General features: G+C 44.0%; 1 protein-coding gene across 2 annotated transcripts in view; it reads left to right on the top strand.

Moving 5' to 3' along the window:
- The window catches only part of ppp1r9ala (protein phosphatase 1 regulatory subunit 9A-like A), a 33,722-nt gene continuing 8,637 nt past the window's right edge, over nucleotides 1–25,085 (top strand). For both annotated transcript variants that reach the window (XM_080752545.1, XM_080752544.1), the window contains exons 1-10: nucleotides 1–140; nucleotides 735–2,860; nucleotides 20,086–20,218; nucleotides 20,402–20,522; nucleotides 21,223–21,327; nucleotides 21,704–21,842; nucleotides 23,437–23,598; nucleotides 23,733–23,786; nucleotides 23,926–24,155; nucleotides 24,731–24,827. In XM_080752545.1, coding sequence (XP_080608671.1) covers nucleotides 923–2,860; nucleotides 20,086–20,218; nucleotides 20,402–20,522; nucleotides 21,223–21,327; nucleotides 21,704–21,842; nucleotides 23,437–23,598; nucleotides 23,733–23,786; nucleotides 23,926–24,155; nucleotides 24,731–24,827 — 2,979 coding nt within the window. In that variant the 5' untranslated portion in view covers nucleotides 1–140; nucleotides 735–922. The remainder of the gene's footprint in view (nucleotides 141–734; nucleotides 2,861–20,085; nucleotides 20,219–20,401; nucleotides 20,523–21,222; nucleotides 21,328–21,703; nucleotides 21,843–23,436; nucleotides 23,599–23,732; nucleotides 23,787–23,925; nucleotides 24,156–24,730; nucleotides 24,828–25,085) is intronic.

Below are 25,085 nucleotides of genomic sequence, written 5' to 3'. Positions count from 1 at the left end.
GGAAAACGTTGTGGAGCGAGAGTGTGGAATGATGGCGGTGAGGAAGAAGGCACAAGTTTCATAGTGGAAATAAATGGACAGGACTCACAGTAGTAGGCGAGCTTTCACCTCCCGACGAACACAATGAAGCAAGTTGTAAGGTAAGAAGAGGCTATGAAAGTTGTTTACTTTTCTCTGGTCTGTGTGTGTGTGTGTGTGAGCGGGACCGGTTGTTGATAGTTTTAAAAGCGTGTTGTAAGTTACAATAGCGACAATGAATCGACCAAACTGAACGACTTGGACTGACCCAGTGCAACTTTGTTTAGCGATTCGTTTGATTGAGGGTAACTAACTAGTGTTAATGTGTGGCTGGTTAAACGAATTCCATGATTGAAAGCCTCCCAAATCCTTCACAATCTCAGATTATTATAATCGTTTCAGTAGACAACAAAAGATGAATTTGTATTAAACATACTCGACTGTTTCTTGTCTCGCTTTGCGTTTTTTCTTCTTTTTTTTTCGCTCCCTTTGCCTTTTTGTGCTAAATCTTTAGCGTAACTTTACGTTTTTTTTGGATCCTCAAAAGTGTATAATGCCTGTGTAATGTAGGTCGAATAAGGGGTTTGCTTGATTCAGTCAAGACCTGAAGTTAGTGCAGCAAGTTAACTGTAGGAGCATGTGGACATTAGTGTCGAATAAGATAAACGTATTCTGATCATACTAGACTTAACATGTATTCGCTCTTTTCTTTATAGATGACTTGGTTGTGTGTTCTTAGTTGAGACAATGTGCCGAAGAGGCGCCGCCGGACCCATGATGGCACCGTTCCTGTAGAAGGGTCTGAGAAGAGGATTGCAGTGCATTACAAATAAGGAAACATTCCCCGGTGAAACTTCTCTGCTCTTCCATTCCGACTAAATTGTGGGCTTAATCTGTTGGGACAATGATTAAAACGGAAAACAAAGGAGAGAGGACCCTGCGGAGTGCCTCTCCACATAGAAATGCATACAAGTCAGACTTCCACGCCATTAAGTGCACTTTTGATGGGACAAAATCCGAGGGCGCTAGTACGAAGTCATATGCAAATGGATCCAGTGACACCCGGGAGGATTCTAGAGGGAGGCCCTTTGGAAACCGAGTTAATAAAATAAAGAACATATTCCTACAGATGGATGGCCAGCAGCAAGAGTGTCAGGAAGTGAAAACACCTTTAAAGTCTGAGGCGCCCCCAGTGTCCCCGTCAAAGGTTCAAATTCCAACAAGCACACACAAAATTAGCTTAAGTGGTGCCAGTGCCACAACAAGCCCAACAAGCCCGGAATCGCATAATTTAGACAAGACCCCCAAGGGAGAAGATACTGAGATTGACAAAGTAGCATTGGCAGAGAAGTTTTCTGTAACTAGGAAACTCTTTGAAAGGGGCACCAAAGACCCGCCTGGGGCAGAGAAGCAGTCCTCGAACAGAGTAGTGACTCGCGTGTCCCTTGGTAGTGCCTCTGATGAGGGGAAAAGCATGCGGAGAGTTTCAGGATCCACTGAGACTGCTGTGAAATCAGAGCCACCACTTACATCAACAGTAAAATTCCGGGGGGACGAAAAGTCAGACAACGAGGAGAAGAGGCATGTTTCCAGGGTGTCGCTGAATGCCGGACCTATCTCCAGGAGGCTGGACAACTTTGTGGCCGACAATGGCTCAGAGGAGCCCAACAGAGCCACCACTAAAGGAGCAGTGGTCTCCGCGAAATCATGCACTCCTACTGAACATCCGCCTACATCTCCAAAAAGGGATAAGCCTGCTGCTTCGGTTAAAGAAGCCACTAACAGCCCCTCCTCACCAAGTGATGTTACTGATAAATCCATATCCCCAACTGCCAGTGTAATCAACAAAGCATCTTCCCCTGTGGCCATCATCACAATCAAACCAACTTTCCCAGTGACTAACGCAGTGTGCAAGCCCAACTCTCCAAAAACTGATGCCACTCAGAAACCCCTCTCTCCAGAGCAAGCCACCCCTGTCAGCCATGGCTACAAGCGATCGTCCTCATCTGGCGATGGCTTCAGTAGACCATCTGTTGGTGGAGAGGGCCTTGAGACCTGCAGTCCGCCCCAGAGGGATGGGAAAGCGTGTCTACCGTTAACCGGCGGCATTCAGAGCACAAGCAGAGACAGATATTGTGAGACTGCTAAGAGCGATGGGCACACAGAATCAGGCCCAACCGGCCAGGCCTCGGAGCTTGGGGTGGGTGTGGTGCGAGCAGAGCTAGTCGTAGTCCAAAACGAGTCGTCGGAGAGCGAGGAGAACGAAGACGAGTGCCCTGATGACAGCGTGTTTGAGGAGGGGGAGGCACAAACCCACAAAGATCTGAAGGCAGACCTTCAGCATAACCTGCCCCAGGAGAAACACAATGGTGGGCCTGTGCGGCGGGGCCCGCAAAGTGACGAGACATGGGACAAGGCGGAGAAGGCGAATGCAAGTGTATTCCCAGAGGACAAACCACAGGTTGGACTGACTGAAGAGGGGAAGAGGAGGCAGGAGGAGGACGACAGGACCGTAGCAGCAGATCTTAGCATCGAAGGAAGCCATGAGGAGGATGCAGAGGAGGAGAGCGAGCAGGAGGAGCAGGTGGGCCAGGGTATCCGGGACAGGGCCTCTCCGGTGGTGTATGGCATTGAGAACGCGGCATTTGTGGATGACAGGGATGTAGACCAGGTCCTCAGGGAAGAAGAGGAGCAGGATGCAGCAGAGCAGCAGCAGGAGGAGGGGCAGTCGTGCAAGGAGGAGTACGATGAGGAGGAAGACTACGAGGAGGTGCCTGGGCTGTCCGATGAGGATGACCCCCCACCACGGAGGAAAATCAACTTCTCCACAGAACCTATTCTGGTAGGTATTTTCTTTTGTGCCTTCATTAACCTTTCTGTTATTATTTTTAGTTTAACCTTTCATTTAACAATGACAAAAGTAATCAAGATTAAGAACCTCTTTTGCAAGAGTGACCGTGCCAAGATTTATATTGTTTTCATTGGAGCCTGAAAACATGTTGCACAAGTGTTTCCTTCATAACCGCAGCCTATCTGATGAAGTAACTGTCTGCCATAGGTATTTCTGCGTAGGCATGTCACAGAGTGGCAGAGGTACAAAATTACTGCCTTTCTTTGACCTGTTCACGTCATGGCTGCTCCGCTGTATCATCAGTTTCATCACACAAGTTTTATCATGGTTTAGAGAAACCAAAACTATGGGGTGTTTATACTTTAGTCACCTGAGACATGGTTTAGGGAAGTTCAGTTTGAGGGCCTCTGGTACACTGACCAGCGAAAGATCAGGGAAGGGTAGACATTTTCAACTGAGATTTTTTCAGATGTTACTATGGAACATTTGGTATTTGGGGGAATTATTGTTGACATTTTCAAAACGTGACTCAAATCTCAATCATGTACGGTTGAGATGTCTTGAGAAAGTTCCTTTTAAATGAATAAATCAATGCAGAGTGCAGACGTGATACTTGTTGTGTGCAGGAATTGGCTTTTCGCTTTAGAAATGTGATATTTGGGGGATTTGATTCCCTGCACCACAGAAGAGACAAGCACATGGTCTACGTGTTGCCTTCTACATAATATTGTTGTCACTGTATACGAGCTGTGACTCTTTGGTGAGACAAAGCAGAATGGGGACAGGCTATATTACACTTGAGTGGCATGTGGGACTTTTGACTGTACTCTGCTGTATGCAAACATGGCCACCCTGGTGGTGAGCTACCACAGTGGATGGGTGGTTTTGTCCTTCCGAGTGGTTCCTCTCTCTACCCTTTGTTTGTGAACCAGCCATGCATGCCACTGAACATGTAGGGACTTTTCACTTTTGGCTAATGTGGGCATGAGGAGGTATGCGTTCATGCCTATGATCTCATTCATGGACAAGTTGTCTCATTATGGCTGGGAAATTCTTGATTTTATTACTTGTAACTTGTTTAAAAGAGATGTAAGTTCTTTGGGGCAAATGGCAAGTCACAATTATTTCGTTCTAATCCCTTCACGTAAACCTTTTGGTTTCTGAAAGATCATTTCATGCACTGTGGGCATGCATGGTTCTGTTGTCTGCCTTCATGTTGTTGGCATTGCATTACAAACAAAATGGCTACAGTCAGCTATATGTTTAATTAAACCACACAATGATTTTAAAATACTGTAATAACGTCCAAAATGATGGTGATGGTGAATGCTCATCACACGTTATCTGAGCCCAAACAGACATCTGGAAATTACTTAAAAGGTTAACCCAGCTGTCAAAATCAGTAACATCATGTTATAATTATAACTTAATGTTATAATTACATGTATATAGTCAGGCATTCACTTTTGGTAAAGTTGTAAATATGAGCAGATTATTCGATTTCTAAAAGTAAATTTGATTCATTATAATTTACTCTCTCAATCGGTTATTGTTTCACCCCTTTTACAAACATCAACCCAGTGTTGTGTGGGTGGGGTGGGCGGCAGGAGTGATGGATCACATCCTGTATTATCAACATCTAACCAGTATTTTGGCTGAATGGGGGAAAAATAAATCGTCATTGTTTATCCAGGCCCTGAAATGTACTGTTATCTCAGGGAGTGGAACCCCCGAGTTGGCCCAGTAGGGGATCCTGGTAGAGGGGACCAAAACCAGGGGGGGCACACAAATAACAGTGCACTACTGCTGTCTCAGCCCTCTTCTGAGTGGTGACTATTATGATGCGTCTCACTTTACCTTTCACTGTAATATGCTAGTTTTGACTTTTGAGTCTCTTACAGTAAACAACAATTTACAATTCAGGCATTTATCTAGGGATTACTTAACATTTATGGTCGGCGAAACAAACAAAATAACATATGTAAACAAGTTAACCAACATATTCAGACAAGAAGGCAGGCATACAAGGAAAGGGGAGTGTGTGTGTGTGTGTGTGTGTGTGTGTGTGTGTGTGTGTGTGTGTGTGTGTGTGTGTGTGTGTGTGTGTGTGTGTGTGTGTGTGTGTGTGTGTGTGTGTGTGTGTGTGTGTGTGTGTGTGTGTGGGGGGGGGGGGGTAGAATCTAAAGATGCGTTTTCAGAGTGCAGTGAGTCTTCAATCATGTTCTCCTTGACAGCTCACAAGTTGATCATAACATTAGCATTAGGCCGGCGTATGTGATTATTATTGACACGGTTGTATCTTTTTATTAGAATTCGTGTTCAAAGAGAGTGACACTGGAGTATAGCATTTTAAATATGTCACTCCTATGTTGCAGGACAGTTTAGTGAACTTTGGTCTATTCTATAAAGCCAGAAAATAAGGTTTGTCTAGGCTGAGGCTTGGAGTATTACAGATTCAGAACAAATCTGGAAAAGGTAAACTGATCTTAAACTGTGTGTGTGTGTGTGTGTGTGTGTGTGTGTGTGTGTGTGTGTGTGTGTGTGTGTGTGTGTGTGTGTGTGTGTGTGTGTGTGTGTGTGTGTGTGTGTGTGTGTGTGTGTGTGTGCAAAAATATACAGGAAAGACAGTAGTGAAGCGGTAGTGGCTGGGATTTCAAACCCCTCTCAGTTGAGAGTTGAGACTGTGGTGTGTTTTTTTTGTACACTGTAAAATCCCTCTGTGCCAATTTAATTGTGAGAGTGTAAAAATGGACCTGTAAAGGGGTGACTGCTTCACAAGGACAGCCCTTGACTATGACTCCTACCTGAGGCCTAGCTGACTAAAAGCTTCAGTGCTACAATTTTCCCATATAATAGTGAGTGTTTCCCAAACAGTGGGTCGCAGAGTAGACAGATTTTTTTGGGTTCCTTTGTTTTTTGTTTCATTTTTTTTAAACTCTTTTAGTGCCCAAACCGAAGAATTTCGTTTCTTTTTTTCAATCCAATACAATATTTCTTTTGCTATTTTACTTACCCTGAGCTGCTAGTAGAGACGTGGGTGGTCCTGGCTCGTCCATCGCGTTCCAACGAGCCATTCTACATGTTGCGACGATTTATTCCATTGAAAATGGTTTAGAATAAAGTTTAGAGCCCCCCCCAAAAAACTCTATTTTTGCGCGACGTATCCGAGGTACCAAAACCGAACAATTCCGGTTTCTTTAATAAAATGAATTAAATAATCTGAGGCCTCGACGAAGCCTGACTAAATTTTTTCATCCAGGCCGCCTACCGCGATCTCTTTCCACGGGCCCGTAATCGGGTAACGCCGCCGCACCGCGCCGCCGAATCCAATACATTGTCACATCTTTAGAGACCTTTTTCTCTGAACTGTGTTCCTAGGGCAGCGAAAAAGTTTTTTTTGCAGCTAAATAGCCTCAGATCGGTCTTCTAAAGAAAAAAAACAGCCGATAGCTAACTGTTACCTCACTCCCTCCGGTTCACGTTCATAACACGGCATAGCTCAGGGGTAGAGAAGGGCTAGTCCCAGTTGTCCGGTGTCCCAGTTGGGCGAACAGACTGTAAAGCAGGCGATCTTCATCCCATTCATGCGTTTATCGTGCGCTTGCCCAGGCCTTACGGCCTGGGCATAAATATAACGATTGCATTCACCACGGCTTCGTAACTCGCGCGGCGCTTCGCGCCGCTTGCAATGTCGTGGACAATAATTACAGTCTGTTCTGTTCGCCCAACTGGGACACCGGACAACTGGGACACCGGACAACTGGGATTTTCCCGTAGAGAAACCGTTATTAGAGCACGAAGGGTTCCCGAAGGGTTCCCAGCTCGAATCCGGGCTCCCCCTGAGTTAGTGTCGAAGAGTCCTTGGGCAAGACTCTGAACCCCTAATTGCTCCCGGTGAGTAGGTTGGTGCCTTGCATGGTTTCCTCCGCCACCGGTGTATGAATGTGTGCGTGAATGGGTGAATGTAATGCACAATCTATGTAAAGCGCTTTGGATAAAAGCGCTATATAAATGCACCATTTACCATTTACCATTTAACACTCATTGCAGTGAAAACACAAGGCAGTTCTGCCTGGATACCCGGATGTTATAGTGAAGCCTTATGGGGAAATGTCTGGCACTCTAGCGGCCTCTTGTGGCCCCTGGCAGTTAACAAGTTAAAAACAAAACAGAAGCAAACCTTTTGGATGAATTGAAATGATTTCTTTCAGTAATTTTGTGAAGAAATCAAAGAAAAATCTAAGAATTTCCATAAATTAGAAAACAAATGTTTTAGAAGTAGTGAAAATAGCAGCCCCATAAATTAGAAAACAAATGTTTTAGAAGTAGTGAAAATAGCAGCCATGTTGTGATCTGTGGTTTTCACTAGTTTGGGTCTAAATTTCTCTTTCGGGTCTTGGGCTTAAAAGTTTGGGAACCACTGTGCTAGTGTGAGCCTGGCACGGTGACTGAGCAGCGCCCACAGGTCCTGGCCGACAGAGAGGAAGCGCTTTGTGCTCCCAACTGGATTACGTCCCCAGTAACCTGAAGCCGTACAGAGGAGGTGTCCTCTGAGAAAGAAAGGTCCTCTTTGTAAACCCGCCGGGTGCGACTCTTTATCAGGATGAGAAGTGCACCTCGGACAAACAGGCCGGCAAACAGACTTTCGGTTATAGAGATTGGTGTGGAATGATTCGATAAGTCTGTTTTATGGCACTCACCAGGCATGAAGCTGAATATTGGCTGATTAGAGCTGGTGATTGCAATCTTGGAATGTTCATTGACTTTTCGTTGGGTTGTGGTGAAAGCAGAATATTTCTTTATTACTCACATTGTTGGTAAAAGAGGGAACACCACAATGTATTGACTTGATAATCTAGTTTTCAGTTCTGTAGCTCCATACGGCAGTGCATTTCTTAGTGGGGCATTGAAATGCTGCATTCTCTCATAACTGCTGTGTCATTACAGAAGTCTGCTGCACCCTCTGGCTGTATGGATACACTATAAAATCCTCAGTGTTAATTTAACCCCTACGGGTCCATTTGGTTACATTTATACACTTGATGTTACAAATGGATAAATAAACACTGAGGGACACTGATGGCATAGATATACTGAACACATGTTGAGATTATCCTTAAAAAAAACAACAACAGTCCTTTCTACAAATAGAAAAAACAGGCCTGGCTGTTGAGTGTCAAATTGTTTTTATAGGTGTGTCCTAATCTGTGGAAAAAGTGGCACGACGAGCAAAACATAAAACTTTAAACCGCAGGTCTCGTGAACCCAGCAATCTATGCCTGCTGGAATCTGCATTCACCTTGAGACTGATGGTCCATCCACAAGCCCAGAATTATAGCCAGGAGGAACACTCCTTTTTGTAGGTGTGTTATTATTCTCTCTTGGGCAACACATTGCGTAATGGACAGGTTGTTGGGGTTGTCCGTCTGGATGTAGAGATCCTTGTCTCAGCCACTAATTTGTGTCACACAGTGTGCGAATAGTACATTTTGGAACAGGAGTTGAGAACCAGTTAATCGTGACAGGAAAGAAAATGGCAGGGATCTGCACCTGCTGCTTTGTCCCTCCCCCCCCCCCCCCCCCACAGGAAGTACAACTAAAAGATCTCGGTCAAGCAAACACAGACATTGTCCTTCCTCGACTCATACACACGCACACACAGGGTGTGGTGGAAGAAGAAACAAACTTGGTTTACATTGCAAAGTTTCATCATTTCATAGGGCTCAATGTGCAGATGACGTGTACGTGTAGAAGCACTCACCACCTTTTGTCAGCTTACCATTCAAAGCAACCTGTGTCAAGTACAGTGCCGTTGATAATCATTAATATTGTGTGAGAGAGACAAGAATCCAAGCAGGGACAGACTTTTGCCAACAATCCCTTGCTGTTGTCCATACATATACAATTGCCGAACGTGTACCCTGACAGAGAATTACTCACGATGTTGGAGAACTGAAGACTGATTCTTTGTTTCCAGTAAGGCTGTGCGCTCACTCGTGCTTCTCCTCGCTCTGTTTCATGTGAATCCTTAAAAGTAGAGGAATTGTGTTTGGTGGAAACAAACAGGGAAAATGTTGAGGTACCACCTGAATTAACACCCGTAAAAAAAAAACAGGTTTTATATTTTTAGTAGTTAATCCAAAATCTTTACGCATAAGCCTTGAATTCATGGAGATTTATTTTGTGTGTGTCACATTCTTAATGAATTATTTCAATATTTAATTAATTGTAAATTAAGTAAACTAGCCCTTACCCGTTCAAAGATATGAGCTCCGAAATGATGTGCAGTGTGTGGATTATGGGATGTGCACTGTGCACACAGTATATGAGGGATGGAAAGTAACTTTAACTGGTGCTTGCATGCTAATATGTAGGAGCATCAATGTAAGAAATACCCGTTCCATTTAACGGCTACAGAGATACTGTGTACCGATCTGCATGATTTTGGACAACATCTGTAACAGGGCCAGAACCACCCCCCCGCCCGCCCGCCCGCCTGCCCGCCTGCACACACACACACTCCCCCCCCCCCCCCCCCCCGTGTGTGTGTGTGTGTGTGTGTGTGTGGGTTTGTGTGTGATTGTGCATGGCCTGAACAACAGCGCCCCTCCCTTAACATGTGTGGTCACAAAAGGTACTGTAGGCTAAATAGATATAGATACACCATAAAAATCGAACCTCTGTTCGAAGTGGAGCTGTGTGTGTGTGTGTGTGTGTGTGTGTGTGTGTGTGGGTGTCTGGCCTGGCCTGAACAACAGCGCCCTCGTGTGGTCACAAAAGGTCCTGTAGGCTACAGACAGACAGACAGACAGACAGACACACAGACACGGCCACACACACGGCCACGTATAGGGAGCTTGTGTTCCACACAGCTCCAAAAATGCAATTATACAGCATACGATTTGTGAAAGTGACAAACGGGCTTCACAGTTATGTCAGGTGTGTTCATATGCTGATGGTGATGCGATTTCAGATCAATTGCTCCAGCCACTGAGGAGAAACGCGGTTTCAGACAGACAGACACTCAGACAGACAGACAGACAGACAGACAGACATTCGGAAAATTATATGTTAGATGGGAGGCCACGGCCAAACCATATACAAACATTTTAACAGTGTACAGTGTAATCCAAGGACGATGTAACTGTCATGACTCCTGCTTGATAATTTTTAATATAACGTATTGTTGCTCTTGTTGGCCTCCTATTTACTTCAATTAAATATTGCTATATTGTATCAAGAATACCACAAAAACAAAATAATCCCCATGAAGGCATTCAAGGCTTCATGAGTAATTATTAGAAAGAAAAAAATCACTGAGCGGTGGAGGCTGTGTGTGTGTGTGTGTGTGTGTGTGTGTGTGTGTGTGTGTGTGTGTGTGTGTGTGTGTGTGTGTGTGTGTGTGTGTGTGTGTGTGTGTGTGTGTGTGTGTGTGTGTGTGTGTGTGTGTGTGTGTGTGTGTGTGTGTGTGTGTGTGTGTGTGTGTGTGTGAATGTGAGTCTGAACAACAGCGCCCCTCCCTTAACATGTGTGGTCAGAAAAGGTTACTGCAGGCTACAGACACGCATACCCAGGCTACAGACACGCATACCCACACACACGGCCACGTATAGGAGCGTTGTGACCACCGCTCAAAAACAACACATTTTGGGGGGTAAACTGAACTACCCCTTTGGGTCGTTTTAGCTGCCCGTTTAGCTATTGTCCCACACTGAATGGTGCCCATCCCTCGTTAGTGTTTTGCTTTCCACTTCCTATCTGTGTTGGGTCTTCTGGCCAGTGGAATGTGTCTGACAAGACTCCACCCTCATCCAACCAGCACAGAGAATGAGGCCCTAGCAGGATCTGGGTTCCCTCCAGACACCTGGATTTGTGGGGGACTGTCTGGACTCTGGAATGAATGGGGCTGAATACTAATGTGCTCAGCTCAATGCTGGTCATTAAACAGCTTGGCATGGTTAGAGACTTGGGGCTGATTGCAGCCACCTTCGACCGCTTAGTTATTCGATTACAAATACAATAGGCACATCGGCGGGCATCACAGGATGTTTTTCATCCATCCATCTTCAACCGCTTATCCGGAATCCGGTCACGGGGTAACAGTTCCAACTGAGACCTCCAGATTTCCTTATCCCGAGCAACTTCCTGCACGTTTTCCAAAATTGCGAAATTACAGGATGTGGTGGAAAGTTTTGCTCCTTCCAGACAATAAAGGTGCATCTTACGTGGCATTTGTTAAATAAACCTGCTTAACCCGTCTCTTGTCTGCACCATATATAGTTATCTGATTCCATCGTGGAATTTCACCCCTCAAGGCGCCACATCACTACAATTCATAAACTGCACAAGAATTCGGAAGATGGAAAAGTGTACCAAATATTGACCTGTATTTAATCGTCGTATGTGATGTCTGAAGTGCATGCTCGAAGGAAGTCGGTACGGTAGTACATGACTGTGTCTTGTTTATTTGGGACGGAAAAACTTGGCTCCACGCTTTATTTTCTAATTACACTATGATCCACCACCACTAACCCCCAGCTTGCTCTCGCAGCATGTTTTGATTTTTCTTTTCTTTTTTTGTAGAACTGCTTACACTATACGAGCAACCCCAGGCCAATGCTCGTCCCTGGCTGTGGTGCACTGGCAGGGTTTCTCCGCTCCTTTTTTCCCTCCCAGCTGCTGACTCATTTCCCACACTGGTATTTCTTTTTAGGTGGGGGTGAGTTGGAGGGAAAGGGGTTTCAGTTTTGGGTGTGGAGATTATGTGCACATCTGTGTGTGTTAGCACACGTACAGACAAGGAGGCAGTGCCTCGAAAGCAGTTGGAAGGTGGATTTAAAAAGTAATTGTTAATCTAGGCGTGCTGTTTGGAACTGGGGTTTCACAAGCCGTGGCGAAAATGAAAATATGAAACAGATGGCACACTGGTACGGCAACCCACATCACAACTCCTGCCACCCTATTAACATTTTTAAGGAAGAATGGCATTAAAAAGAATGCATTAATTGCCCTGCTTTGGGGCTACTTATAAAAAAGACCCATACCCTTACCCTCCTTTGGCAGGTTTGAATTTATTTGTAGTGGATTCCCTGTGCCGACAGACAGTTGTGCGCTCTGATTTGAGCCAATGGCGTGAACTCACCTGGGTAAACCAGGCTTGTACTGCGTGATAAAGGAAAATGGGCGTTTCGTCTGGTAACCTAACCGGAGACGGTGATAACAACAGTGAGCTGTGTGTGTTTTGGGGGCTAATAAAGAGATTGATTTCTGGGTCTCTCTCTTGTCAGGAAGATGGCGCTTGAGTGATTAGGTTTCAGCAAAGAAAGGGACATTGTTCAGAAAGGCTGTAGGAGTCCATGGCAACAGGGAAGTTGGACGGTAGAAGGGGCAAAAAGCAATGGAGAGAGCCAGAGCATAACCACTACTGCACCGCTATGGCTTCAACAGAGGCCTGGGATGCATCTCCTCCTCTCATATTCTATTACCCCATGTCTCTACACTTACAACACACAAATAAAATGCTTAATGAAATGCTCCCTGCTCAAGTTTTATTATGGATTAATTTTCAACTGGCTGCTAAATTACAATTTGCTAAACTTGGAGGCTCATATAAAAGAGCCCTTGTAAAATTCACTGTTCATAGATGTATTAACTTTGTTTTGAGATCCAAGTAGGACAAACTGGGCAGTCTGACAACAACTTGTAAAAAAATATTTCATCTTAAATGTCTTGTGCAATGGCCTTGCCTTTGTGTCTTATATAACGTAAGATATGATCTGTCCACACGATCTAGTACAATAGATGAGTAATATAATATGAAGTGCAAAATGTATACTAGTGTCTCTGTGTACTGTGTAGATCATAATATGGTGAAAGTTTTGTCTAATGTTAAAGGAAGGAGAAAGATTCATTCACTTAGGTTATTTCAAAGGGAGAGGCCTCATGAATAGCATTCCAGCCTTTACCACAGAGCAGCAGTAGAGTGTATAATCCCCTAGTCTAATCTTTTTCATTTTTAGGCAGAGGAGCCCATTGGTCTCCAAAATCAAATCTTAACAGAACCAGGGGGTTTAACTTCTAGTTTTGGAGTATGACAAACTGATCAGTCTGCCATGTTGCATGGAAACAGTTCAAGAGATTAAAATCGTCATGACTTCTTTTGAACCGGGGCCAAAATCTACATACAGAAACTGGAAGACAAGAGCGAGCAGGAGGCTATAGCTTGTGGTGGATTCCTCAAGTCCTGACATGCTTCAGGATCTAGACCACAGAGTCTGCTGCCTGGAGTGGAAATGTTTACTGGGTTACATCATACCTCCACACACTGCAAACCTCAAAATCCTATAGATTTTCTTGCTCTCTTTTGTCTGTGCAACCAGTAACCATCGCCCAACACTTGGGTTGAGTGCTTTAATCTTTCCACTGAATGTTTTAACACTTGACATATGGGGAGCACTTCGGTGCCCCGCCGTAGGGACTTGGGATCAGTCTTTGTTTGATTTCCCAGGTTGGACATGTTTGAGTGCAGCACCACATGACTGTGTGTGTTGGCCCTCAAGGAAACAAGAAAGCCGGTTCTGTGTGCACCTTGGGTGTTTTCTGTTTTTGCCCTTAAACGGTGCTGCACTGACATGGTGCCAAATATTGTGAGGCTTGTTGTTTGCTTGTTACAAACACTAGCCCTTACCCGTTCAAAGATATGAGCTCCGAAATGATGTGCAGTGTGTGGATTATGGGATGTGCACTGTGCACACAGTATATGAGGGATGGAAAGTAACTTTAACTGGTGCTTGCATGCTAATATGTAGGAGCATCAATGTAAGAAATACCCGTTCCATTTAACGGCTACAGAGATACTGTGTACCGATCTGCATGATTTTGGACAACATCTGTAACAGGGCCAGAACCACCCCCCCCCCCCCCCCCCGCCCGCCCGCCCGCCTGCACACACACACCCCCCCCCCCCCCCCCCGTGTGTGTGTGTGTGTGTGTGTGTGTGTGTGTGTGTGTGTGTGTGTGTGTGTGTGTGTGTGTGTGTGTGTGTGTGTGTGTGTGTGAGTTTGTGTGTGATTGTGCATGGCCTGAACAACAGCGCCCCTCCCTTAACATGTGTGGTCACAAAAGGTACTGTAGGCTAAATAGATATAGATACACCATAAAAATGCAATTATACAGCATACGATTTGTGAAAGTGACAAACGGGCTTCACAGTTATGTCAGGTGTGTTCATATGCTGATGGTGATGCGATTTCAGATCAATTGCTCCAGCCACTGAGGAGAAACGCGGTTTCAGACAGACACTCAGACAGACAGACAGACAGACATTCGGAAAATTATATGTTAGATGTGCGATAACAGGTGTACAAATTATTTGGCCTACATTCTGTATTGGTAGATTTTCACTCTCTGTAGGACATGAGTGATAGGCTAACTGCAACTGTGCGCTTTGCTTTTGTGAAATAGGAAAAGTGACATGTTTGCACATGTTAACCACTTTGGCCTGTAGCAAGTTTCATATTATCTGTGGTAGTTTCAGTCTAGGGTAAATAAACTGACAAACTGGGACAAGTGTAAAGAGATGCACAAAAGTGTATTGGCAAAAAAGTGTTACAAAGCCATATTGGGAATAGCTAAAGTCAGAGCTTCCCTAATACTGTACTGATGACATCGGACAGTTTAGTTACCAATGTTATATAAGATGTTTGCAAACAGTGTTACTACAGTGTCAGGTAGGCTAATGCATGGGTCTAGTCCAAGGGTCTTCAACAGGGTGTCTGGGACCCCTAGGGGGTCCTCAGAGTTACTACAGGGGGTCCTTCAAATCTTTGTGGGATAGAAAATCTTTTCTCCTTTTTTATATTAACCACTTGAACCCTAGAGTCCATATTCTGAGAACTTTAGCCAAAAATAGCAGATCTACAACGCCTCGCGCTGCGAGGTGTTGTGAGCTTGTAGATCGGCTATTTTCAACAAAGAGGTTTGGTGAAGAGGGGAAAAAGAGCAGACTAAGTACAGAGTAAATGTCAAGTTTATTAAGTATTGACGCCGGTTCAAGTGGTTAAATATCTGAAAACACTAATTGACATGAACCCAAAATACACTGATGAGCGTGCTGTCAAACGACGAAACTTTATGGAATCTATGAAAAGGTTGTGGGGGTCCCTGCTTCATCTCTCTCTCAACTAAGGGGCCTTGGTGCATGTCCTGGGATTGACACGATTAAACCCAGCTCCATTTAAGTAATTCCTGAAAGACGATCCAAGTGATTTTCCCCGCTTTCTTCCATGAGGAGATTCTTTAAGAATGCCAAAGCTGAGGTCTGCTTGGAGCTCGCAGAGCATGGCTGCTGCTGTTCCTCCTGCTCGGCCTTCAGCATTAATGGAGGGGGGGGGATTGGATTCATAGTGATCCACTACTACTACAGCATAGAAAATTTACCCGCGATCTGTTTAACCCATTCAGAAGAACCCGATTCTATAAGTGTCTTTTGAATCCTTCTAAGATTTTTTGAAAACACCTTTGTTTCCATGTCAGCAATCTGGCTAGCCATCGTCAAAGAAAAGGTCCTTTTCACTTAACTGGAGCTCAGTTAGTCTGTTCTTGAGAGACTACTATGTCAGTGGTTCTCAAACCTTTTCATGTGAAGGACCCCCAAACTGATATGTATTTGGCCACGGATCCCCATCTCAAAATATTTAGTTCCAGGGACCACCCAGAAGCAAAATTTGAGTTACAAACGTTCGCTTTGAAAATACATATATCCAAAGATTTGCACACATTTTCACGACTTTTTCAAAAATAGCAGATCTACAAGCTCGCAGTGTGTGAGCTTGTATATCTGCTATTTTTCACTGGTTAAAGCATTCAATAATTCTAGTTCTAAATGGGTTAAAGCCAGGTGGAAGTCCCAGCAGGCTCGGTTGCCTTTGAAGAGAACACACAGAACGTTGCTCCTCTACTAACTGTGGCTTAATGCGGAATGAAGTGTGTGCATTGACTACATCCTGGTAACTGACTTGCAGCAGATGTTTATCTCCTTTTTGTGCAGGGACTAGGGAGAATGGAAATGCTCACCTTAGCATGAACCATGGGAGTGTTTTTCAAATTGGATTATAGGAGCTATATTTCTGCCCTGTAATATCTATGGTAGGCTATGCATGCAAAGCAAATACACACGATGGCGGTTGTATTTAATCAGTCAAAAGGCCAACATTAGAACACAGGAGTAAAATGGTATGTTAATTGTACCAATATAATAGAGCACCCTCTGCAAAAACGACACGCTCCTCTCTGTGCTAATATTTCATATTGTTTGCTTGAAGCCGGGAGGTCAGGGATGGATTTGTTTAGTTTTTTGTGGCACGGCTTATTTTCTCTTGCTGTGATGCTGAACACCTGTCGCCTCAGTGCCTTGATCTTTGCTTCATCCACCTCTTTGCTTTTCACAGCTGTGTCCTACTTTCACTGCGACTCTTGCTCGGCCGGTAGTGTGTGTGTTTGTGGATGTATATTTCCAACCAGGAAGCAGCCTCAGGGACTCATTCAGTGCTGTGCTAGCTAGCCCAGCTTGCAGGTTTCAGTTTCTTGAAGTACAAATACAATCTATGGAAAATATATGTAGTAACTTTTTGCATTCTTATGATTCTTGGAGCTTTACCTCTCTGTGCAAAGCAAATGCTCACAACGCCTCTTTAGAACTGGGAGGTCAAGGAGTTGCCGTTTGGCGTCTAGTCTATGTCCAAGCGTGTCTATGAAGGGAGCGCTCGTTTTATGGTTAGATGTCACAGTTATTGTCCACGACGTTCAGTTATTGTCCACGACATTGCAAGCGGCGCGAAGGCCAGCGGACCTTGGTCCTGCTCTTCGCGCCCGAGCGCCGCAGGCGCGAGTGCCCGCGAAGAGCGGGCCAGGGCCGCGCGCCGCGCGAGTTACGAAGCCGTGGTGAATGCAATCGTTATATTTATGCCCAGGCCGTAAGGCCTGGGCAAGCCCACGATAAACGCCACGATAACCTCCTAACGCATTCTATTCACCTCCTCTGCGCGGTCCAAGTGACTACAATGGAGCGCTCCCTACCTCCGGTTCAGCCAATCACAGGGGGCTCGGCGGGGACCGGAACTTGGACAAGCTTGCGTATCAGCCAGACGCTGCCGTTTGGCGGTGCTGTCTATATCTTTAAAAATCACTCCAGTGGGGGGGGGGGGGGGGGGGGGAGAGACACTGAAAACACAATTGAATGCAGAATAGCCTACACAGTACACACCAGTGTTGTTGGGTATCATTACTTTTTATAGTAACTCGTTAAGTTACATTCGTTACTGAATTGAAAAACTAATCCGTTTAGTTACTGCATTACCCACTGAGAAAAGTAACTTGTTAGGTTACTTTTTCCGTTACCGACCATTAAAACCCACCTGCGAGGAAGTTTGGTAAACATAAAAAATAGTGCAGCCTACCGGATTGTTGTGGCTGTCAGCTGTGTGCGTGGCTGCCTGCAGCTTCAATGTGGATAATGTAATGACGTTGTTCTATCCTTTCACCAGTAAATCCAAAAATAGTGTGAATCCTTCCACAGCCTTACTAAAGAGCTTCTCTCAAGCCCTGCCATGTCGTGAGCGACTGTAAATTAATGTAAACAAGACACGCACAAATAAGTTCTCCTTATGTCCCTAATAGATGACCGCGGGTAACCCCGTGTTACACCAAATTTCATAACCTGTCGTAAACCACCACAGACTGCAACACATTTCTGGTCGTCACCCTTTTCTGTGTAAAAATGCGGGCCATGCAATGCATGCATGCCTCCTCACTCAGCTAGGCTCCTCTGACAGATCGATCTCATTCTTTCAGGAAACAGCGCAAATGTGTCCAATGGATTATTTTTCCTTTGTGGCAACAGAAAGAACAGGGAATTATAGGTCTTAAATACCTAATTAACGCTGTTATTTTTTGGGGAAATGTAACTGGTAAGTGGTAACGATCCTGCTATATTGCAAAAGTAACTTGTTAAGTTACTCCGTTACCAACAAACCTAAAGGCGCTACGTAACGCTGTTAGTTATAACGCCGTTACACCCAACACTGGTACACACACTGTACTATTATAGGTTTTGTACAGAGTTACAATATGGAATAGGCTAACAAATTTGAAAACTATACTTTAATAGTTAAAGTTATACCATGTAACTCTTTTTATAAAACAAATCTTAAAATGGTCCTAACTGTTAAATCGCTAAAGTTTTAGAACCCCCACTCCGTTATTTTCAGCTTCTAAAGCCTTCTCTTTATATGTTTTCTATGATCCTGACCGGGCCCCGGTTTTCGCGGAAAAATTACGTCATCACACTACAGGCCAATCACAGCGAGGGTTATACACTGCCGGCCAATCACAGCGCATCTTGGAGTGGGGTCGCCATATTTGTAGTCTCCCGTGTGTCTCTATACTCGGGTGCACGGTGAAGCCATAGAGTATACATAAAGCATGGGTGAAGGAGTGTATCTCCGGAATGGCTGAACGCACAGGAACCAGGGACCCCTCAAAAGATAGATCTCGGCGAGGTGGAGGCAGACGCGGGGGTGTGAGAACCGAAAAACGGACGAAAGACGCGGACGCGACCGAGGTTTGCTATAGAGCTACTGACCACAAGTTGAGCAACTTACACAGTATAGCTTTAAAGTGCGCAGTGTGAATGGCCGTGTAGGCTTCTCAACAGCACCACTTAAAGGGCCTACACCATGCTTTTAAAACTATATTTTTTGTATAAATATATGCTCAAAATTGAGTCTTAGACAGGTTTTAACCCTCAACAAACACTCTGACCATTCCTTTGTTTGTTCTAGCTCTACTATAATGAGGCTCTCCAGCTGCAATACCAAAAACGGCCTCTGTTTGCTCAGTGGCGCATCTAGTGGGGTTTTTCCAAAGAAAAAAAAAATTTTTTGAAAAATTTTTTTTTTTGAAAAAATAAATAAATATATATATATATATATATATATATATTTTTTTTAAACAGAAACGTGTGTGACGTCACACGCGTCAATTCTCAGAACAGCACTGTTCTGAGAGCTTCTCATCTCTGTCTTCCCAAAACCAGAGAAAGACACACTTGTCAGAAATAGGACTTTGTGAGGATAGAAGGTGCCAGTGGGACACCAAAAAAAGGTTTTAAAATAGAAAAAGTGAAAATTCATGGTGTAGGTCCTTTAAAGGTAGGTCACCCAGCGGTATATATTGCAGCTGTTGATACTGCATACATAGGGGCAGATCTACACACTCAGTCCAACGTGGGAGCGGTTTGCATCGCTCAAAAAAGTTTTGCACACTCTGGCTCCATATGAAGTTTTATTAATTGTAATCTTTCCACCTGCTGGTCTTTCTCGGAATTAAATTGTTAACTTGTTAATTAATTCTGAGGAAGGCCAGCAGGCCGAAGCGCCAATTAATAAAATGTCATTTTGAGCCAGAGTGTGTGACACTTTTTTCCACTCTCTAAGTTTGTTCCCAGTGGCCAGCAGCTCACCACAGCTCTTGGTGTGTGTTACCTTTCCTACTGTCCATATGTAGTCATCAGTTCATTTGCTGAAATGGGTAAACCTGTAAAAAAGGGTTTTCAGGCACATATCGAATTGTGGCACCATGGTGGAATGGGAAGGAACAATGATAGCGGGTTGATGGTGTGTGGGTGCCGGGGTTAAGAGTTCATGCCTTGCTCTTCTGTACCTTTCACAATTATTTTTTTTAAAGCTGCCTTAAGCAAGGCATTTAACCTCCTATTCTTACAATATAGGTTTTAAGTACAGTAGTACCATGTATCCTTATGGTGTGATTACCTTCCTCCCATAGTTTCTCACCTACCATGACTGTAAATAACAATGTGTTTCAGTTTTCTTGTGCTTGATTTGTGTCCTTTTTGTCTCCGTTTTGTGTTGTTGCTCTCTGCCTCCCTTCTCCAAAAGGACCACAATGGAAACAAGCCTTCTGGCTTTTATCTTTTTTTAATTCATTTTCAATAAAGTGCTAAATGAATGAATGAATCAATCCATTTTGTCAAGTCATGAAATTATGAAACGGGTTAAGATAGAGAAATTACTTAAGAGAATTGTAGAAAAAGAATCTCATGTCTGTTCTGATCTCGTTTACAATGAAAACTCATAAACGGAATGTAATACTCTGGAGGTTCTGTGTTTAAACTGTACGTGATATTGCCTTCGACACAGGTCTTCAGTACTTACTCCAACGAAGAATATGATCGACGCAACGATGATGTTGACCCCGTGGCAGCATCAGCCGAGTACGAGCTGGAGAAGAGAGTTGAAAAGATGGATGTGTTTCCCGTGGAGATTGAGAAGGGTGAGTCTAGTGAGATGGAGGCTATAAATCCCAATACGTCAAAGAGCAGCTTGTATGGCCAGTTAATGGGGTGGAGGGCATGATGTCTTCTGATCAGAATTGTATTGTTAGTGTGCTAGCAGCAAGCTTGCCCAACTACTCCTGTGATCTGATTCTAATGTTTCATCATCTCCCTGCATCTAGGAGACAACGGTCTGGGCATCAGTATCATAGGAATGGGGGTCGGGGCTGATCAGGGCCTGGAGAAGCTCGGCATCTTTGTAAAAACCATAACAGAGAATGGAGCCGCTGAAAAAGATGGGAGGTAAGATAGAGCACAGTCACACCCACCTCGGAATTTCACAGTAGCGTTGCAGTTCCTAATCGCTACAGGTAGGTATAATGTGTTGTAGATCGTTCAGGCCGTGTATAATCTCTATGACGTGATAGTACAGCACTTTTTTTGTTTTGTAATGTCAAACTCCAGGGATGCCTCATCTCCCCGGGGCCCCGAGACACGATTTCCAAACAAGCATCTGTATTTATAACCTTCTCTGGCAGCTAAAGAAAATAGCTTGCCTACTTCCGTTTCCCAGGGAACAGATCTGTTGTGTCACCAGCTGGCTAAATGTGTGTATATATCTAGGCTACAGGTTTTCTTTCTTCTTTTTTGCAGAATCCATATTGTGTCTGTCCGGATGGAAACCTCTTATGTCCAAAACCGTTGCTTTTCAGGATTCAAATGGCAAAAGTAGCAGATCTACAAGCTGTCAAAACATGTCACCTCGTGCCACGTTTTGAGCTTGTGGATCTGCTACTTTTGTGTGAGGTCTGTAGTATGATCATGGACGTATGGACGTTAATTCACGAAAAAAGACAAAGTTAGAATATGGAGATAAGAGGTTTCTGCCCGACAGCAACGATATAACGATGAAGAAGTTCTGCAGTGTTACACAGTTAATAGTCTCAGTTTTTTAATTCCCTGTCTCTAGGATCCAGGTTAATGACCCTGTCCTTGTGTCTAGAATCCAGGTGAATGACCAGATAGTGGAGGTAGACTGCATCAGCCTGGTCGGCGTCACACAGCTTTTTGCTGCTACGGTCCTGAAGAACACCAAAGGCACTGTCCGGTGAGATCAAAGTCCGTTTCACCCGGGGCGGGGCCCTTATTATGATGGAAATTGCCAGAGGTGACAGTGGTGTGATAAAAGCAAATAGGGCTCTGTCACAAGATGATATGCTATTTGTCTGCTTATGTCTGCTTAGAGATTGGATGAGAATTTGTATTAATAATCATTTAATGAAACTCTCAAACTCTGCGTCTCACACCCACGCGTGCATGCATGTTCACACACATACACACACTCAGTATGAAACTTAGCATCCTTCAGGTGGAGTGAGTCAGACACCGGGGGAAGCTATAGTCTGGAATTTCCAGGGGAGCTGCCGTCTGCAGCCAAATCCATGATAATGCAGCACTAACTCACAGGTGCGTTCTCACAACAGCTTCCTGATCGGTCGGGAGAAGCCGGGGACACAGAGCGAGGTCGCTCGCCTCATCAGCGAGACGCTGGAGCAGGAGAAGAACCAGCAACAGCAGCAGCAGCAGCACTTGGATGACCCCTATGAGCACTCCACAGAGGAGGTGAGTCAGCTGGACTGAGACTTCTCTACCAGTCTCAATTTACGGCCCATTCCTTGGTACTGTTTCGTACCAAGGACCCCCAAATTGATATGTGTTGTTTGTCCGCGGACGCCCACCTGAAAAGGCTTTGTATCAGGGACCCTAGAAGAGAATATGTATTACGTTTCTTAACATTTTTGATATTTTTCAGCTCAATTTCCTTTTGTGAGGACCAATTAAATGAAAATAGGTTGAAAAGGGGGAAAATCATCCTTTAATAAATTAGCTGGGGACCCCCTGGAACCCCCCCATAAACCCCTGGCAGTCCCCGGACCCCACTTTGAGAACCATTGCGCTGGCTGGTGCAGCCCATTCCCACCCCCACCAGGAAATAAGCTGCTAGTTGTGAGTAAGCCCAGTGTCACCGTGCTCTGCTGCGCACATAAGGTGTGGATGTGTCTGTAGGGATTGGGAAATGTTTATGCATGGAAAAGCACAAGCAGCCAGACCTTTGGTTTCCATTGCCATGTGTCAGAGCACAGGAGGTAGGTTAGGCTGGTTGGAAGAGCAACAATGAGGAACAAATGAAGTTTGATCTGAAATTGTTCATGTGTTGAGTTGTTGGTTACTAGACAAAACGATTACTTGGTAAGTTCGATTTTGTAGCTGTGTGTTTGTGTGGTCTGTTTGAATGTGCTACTGAGATTTGTTATTACCCTGTAGCCTCTCTCATGCTCCGCTTTTCTGCAGGCATTGTGCTCTGTTATTTTAAGCTGTTAAATGGCTCTTTATTGTGATAGTAATCATTGCTATTGAGTGCTTGTTCAATAACGGGATTCTAACCATCTCTCTAGCACTTTAGTGAACAGAAAATGCATTTACCAATTATATCCAATGAGGAGAGCGCTCATAACAGGATACAGGTCCAGGATAAACATGAGCAACCCACCTGAAAATGTACTTTATCTTCTGTTCATGAAAGAGCTGGAGAGACAAGGAGATCCCTGTTTGTGACCATTTTCATTTAAGTTGTGATTTGGTTTGTTTTCAACTGTTCAAAATACTAAATAGCCATAAATAGTTTATCTATATAAAATCACTATGCACTTTATTCGATCATATAGAACATTTTAATAGTATTTATAGTATATACCTTGTCATAGAACTATGTGGAAAATATTTGCATATAAAATAATCGCTCATTCATTGTAATCGAGGTAAAACATAATTGTGATATTGATTTTAAGTCATAACCCACAGCCTTACAGAAAAGTAATTCTCTGTGGCTGTGTGTTGTCAGGACAGCCTCAACATTCTGATGGAAGACCAATAACCTCAATATACAAATAAATGGCTGACATACTGTATTTAATAACTTTATTCTTTCCAAATGTTAAAGAAATAGTGGAAATGGATGATCCAAGAGCTCACAACGTGTGCTATTCCTGCTTTCTGTTTTTTCCCCCTTTTCTTTCTCAAATAATTGCGATTAGGCGATTTATGTAACAATTGTGACCTACTTCAGACAATGATGAATCATAGACACATTTGACATGTAGGTATGGGGCAGCTGACTATTTCTTTGTAACGTTATGTTTCTTCTACTTTGTTTCAGGACGAGCACTACGAGGAGGAGGACGATAGAGGAGAAGAGGAGATCCTGGGGTCCAACTTCAGCCCAGATAGGAACGTAGAGGTGTTTGACCTGCCTGAGACGGAGGCCTTGTTCATGCCCACCAACATGAGTTCCTCTCAGATGGCCTTCAAGTTCAAAGAGGTATGTCATCCCAATGCCCCGACTATCAGTGTTCTGTGATTTCAAATCAAAATTAAATGCTGATGTGGTGGAGATGGCAGGTAAAGACGAGCGATGGTGAAACTAACTCCTATTTGTTGGTTTATATCCTCTAGCTTCAGCTCAAAAACAGCATTGCAGCAGCTGAAATAAACCAACTAAAGCAAAAGGTATTACCGGTATCCAAACTACTGAACTGATTACATAGAAATATGATAATCCAATCATCAGACACTTGTTGAAAGATCATAGATTTACATCAATCAAACCCTTGTGTGTAAAATATTGAATGCTACGCTCTCTGTGTAGGAAATGGCATCAGAGGAAGACAAGGCATCATGGGATGGCAGGGAGGCTGCCTTGGAGAAAAGGATTGAGGAAAGCAATGAAAAGATCCTGAAGCTGGAGAGTTACTGGCTGGAGGCACAGACATTGTGTAAGACAACCAGTGAACACCTCAGTGAGAGCCAGAGCCAGTATGAGGCTCTAGACAAGAAGTATAATAAGGCCAAGAAGCTGCTCAAGGACTACCAGCAGAAGTGAGTTAATTTTGAGTTGCACCTTGCACCTAAAAGTGATACATGTATTGAAATTCTTGCCAATAGCCAATTATTTCCATAGTCTTTTCAGCCTATACATTTTGTTTCATAAATAGTTTTTGACGTAAATAGGTTGACCTATTATACTATAACTGTGCTTTACTAATATCTGTCCTGATGTATTACTACACTGTTTCTAAGTGTCTGCAACTCTGCATTCACTGAAGTAGATGAGATTTAATGTAAGTAAAACCAAAATTTAGAAAATGACATCAACACATTGTTAATGTGTTTTCATATCAGTGCGCCATATCTGGCATAATTTTGAAACCGTCCCAGTACCTATAACACAGTTTGAAGTAATTATTGACCGATACCGATTAGCTTACCGATATACTGTTGTGTACTTGCTGTACCTACTTAGTCTTTATTGACTTTAAACAAAGGAAGTTACGGTACATCAAAGCCCCTCGTGGTCAAAAAAGGCTGTTAAAAGGCTAGTTTCAGGCAGTTATGTACTATTTATTTGATTGCACATCAGATAAACATCAGTCTGTTCCCCGTTTCTCCCCCAGAGAGATAGACTTTGTGAAGAAAGAGGAGGAGCTGAAGAAGGTTCTAGAAGAAAAGGATAAGCGGTACAGCGAGCAGCTGCGCATCCTGCAGGAGAGGGTAAGAAGAAAATATGCTGAACCATCATAACGTCTCTGTCGGGTGGAAACCTTGTATGTCCAAAACTGTTACTTTTCAGGTTTCAAATTCCAAAATAGCAGATCTACAAGCTCAAAACACATTGCCTCGCGCCGCATTTCCAGCTTGCAGTTCTGCTACTTTTGATGTTTTTGTGTTACGCTGTAGAATGATCAACGGTGTTAATTCATGAAAAGATGAGAGGTTTCTGTCCGACGGCAACGATAACGTCGTACTCGT

This window comes from Nannobrachium achirus (assembly GCF_963921795.1).
Source record: "Nannobrachium achirus genome assembly, chromosome: 22".
NCBI classification, from domain to species: Eukaryota; Metazoa; Chordata; class Actinopteri; order Myctophiformes; family Myctophidae; genus Nannobrachium; species Nannobrachium achirus.
This window is presented reverse-complemented; position numbering and strand designations above follow the sequence as displayed.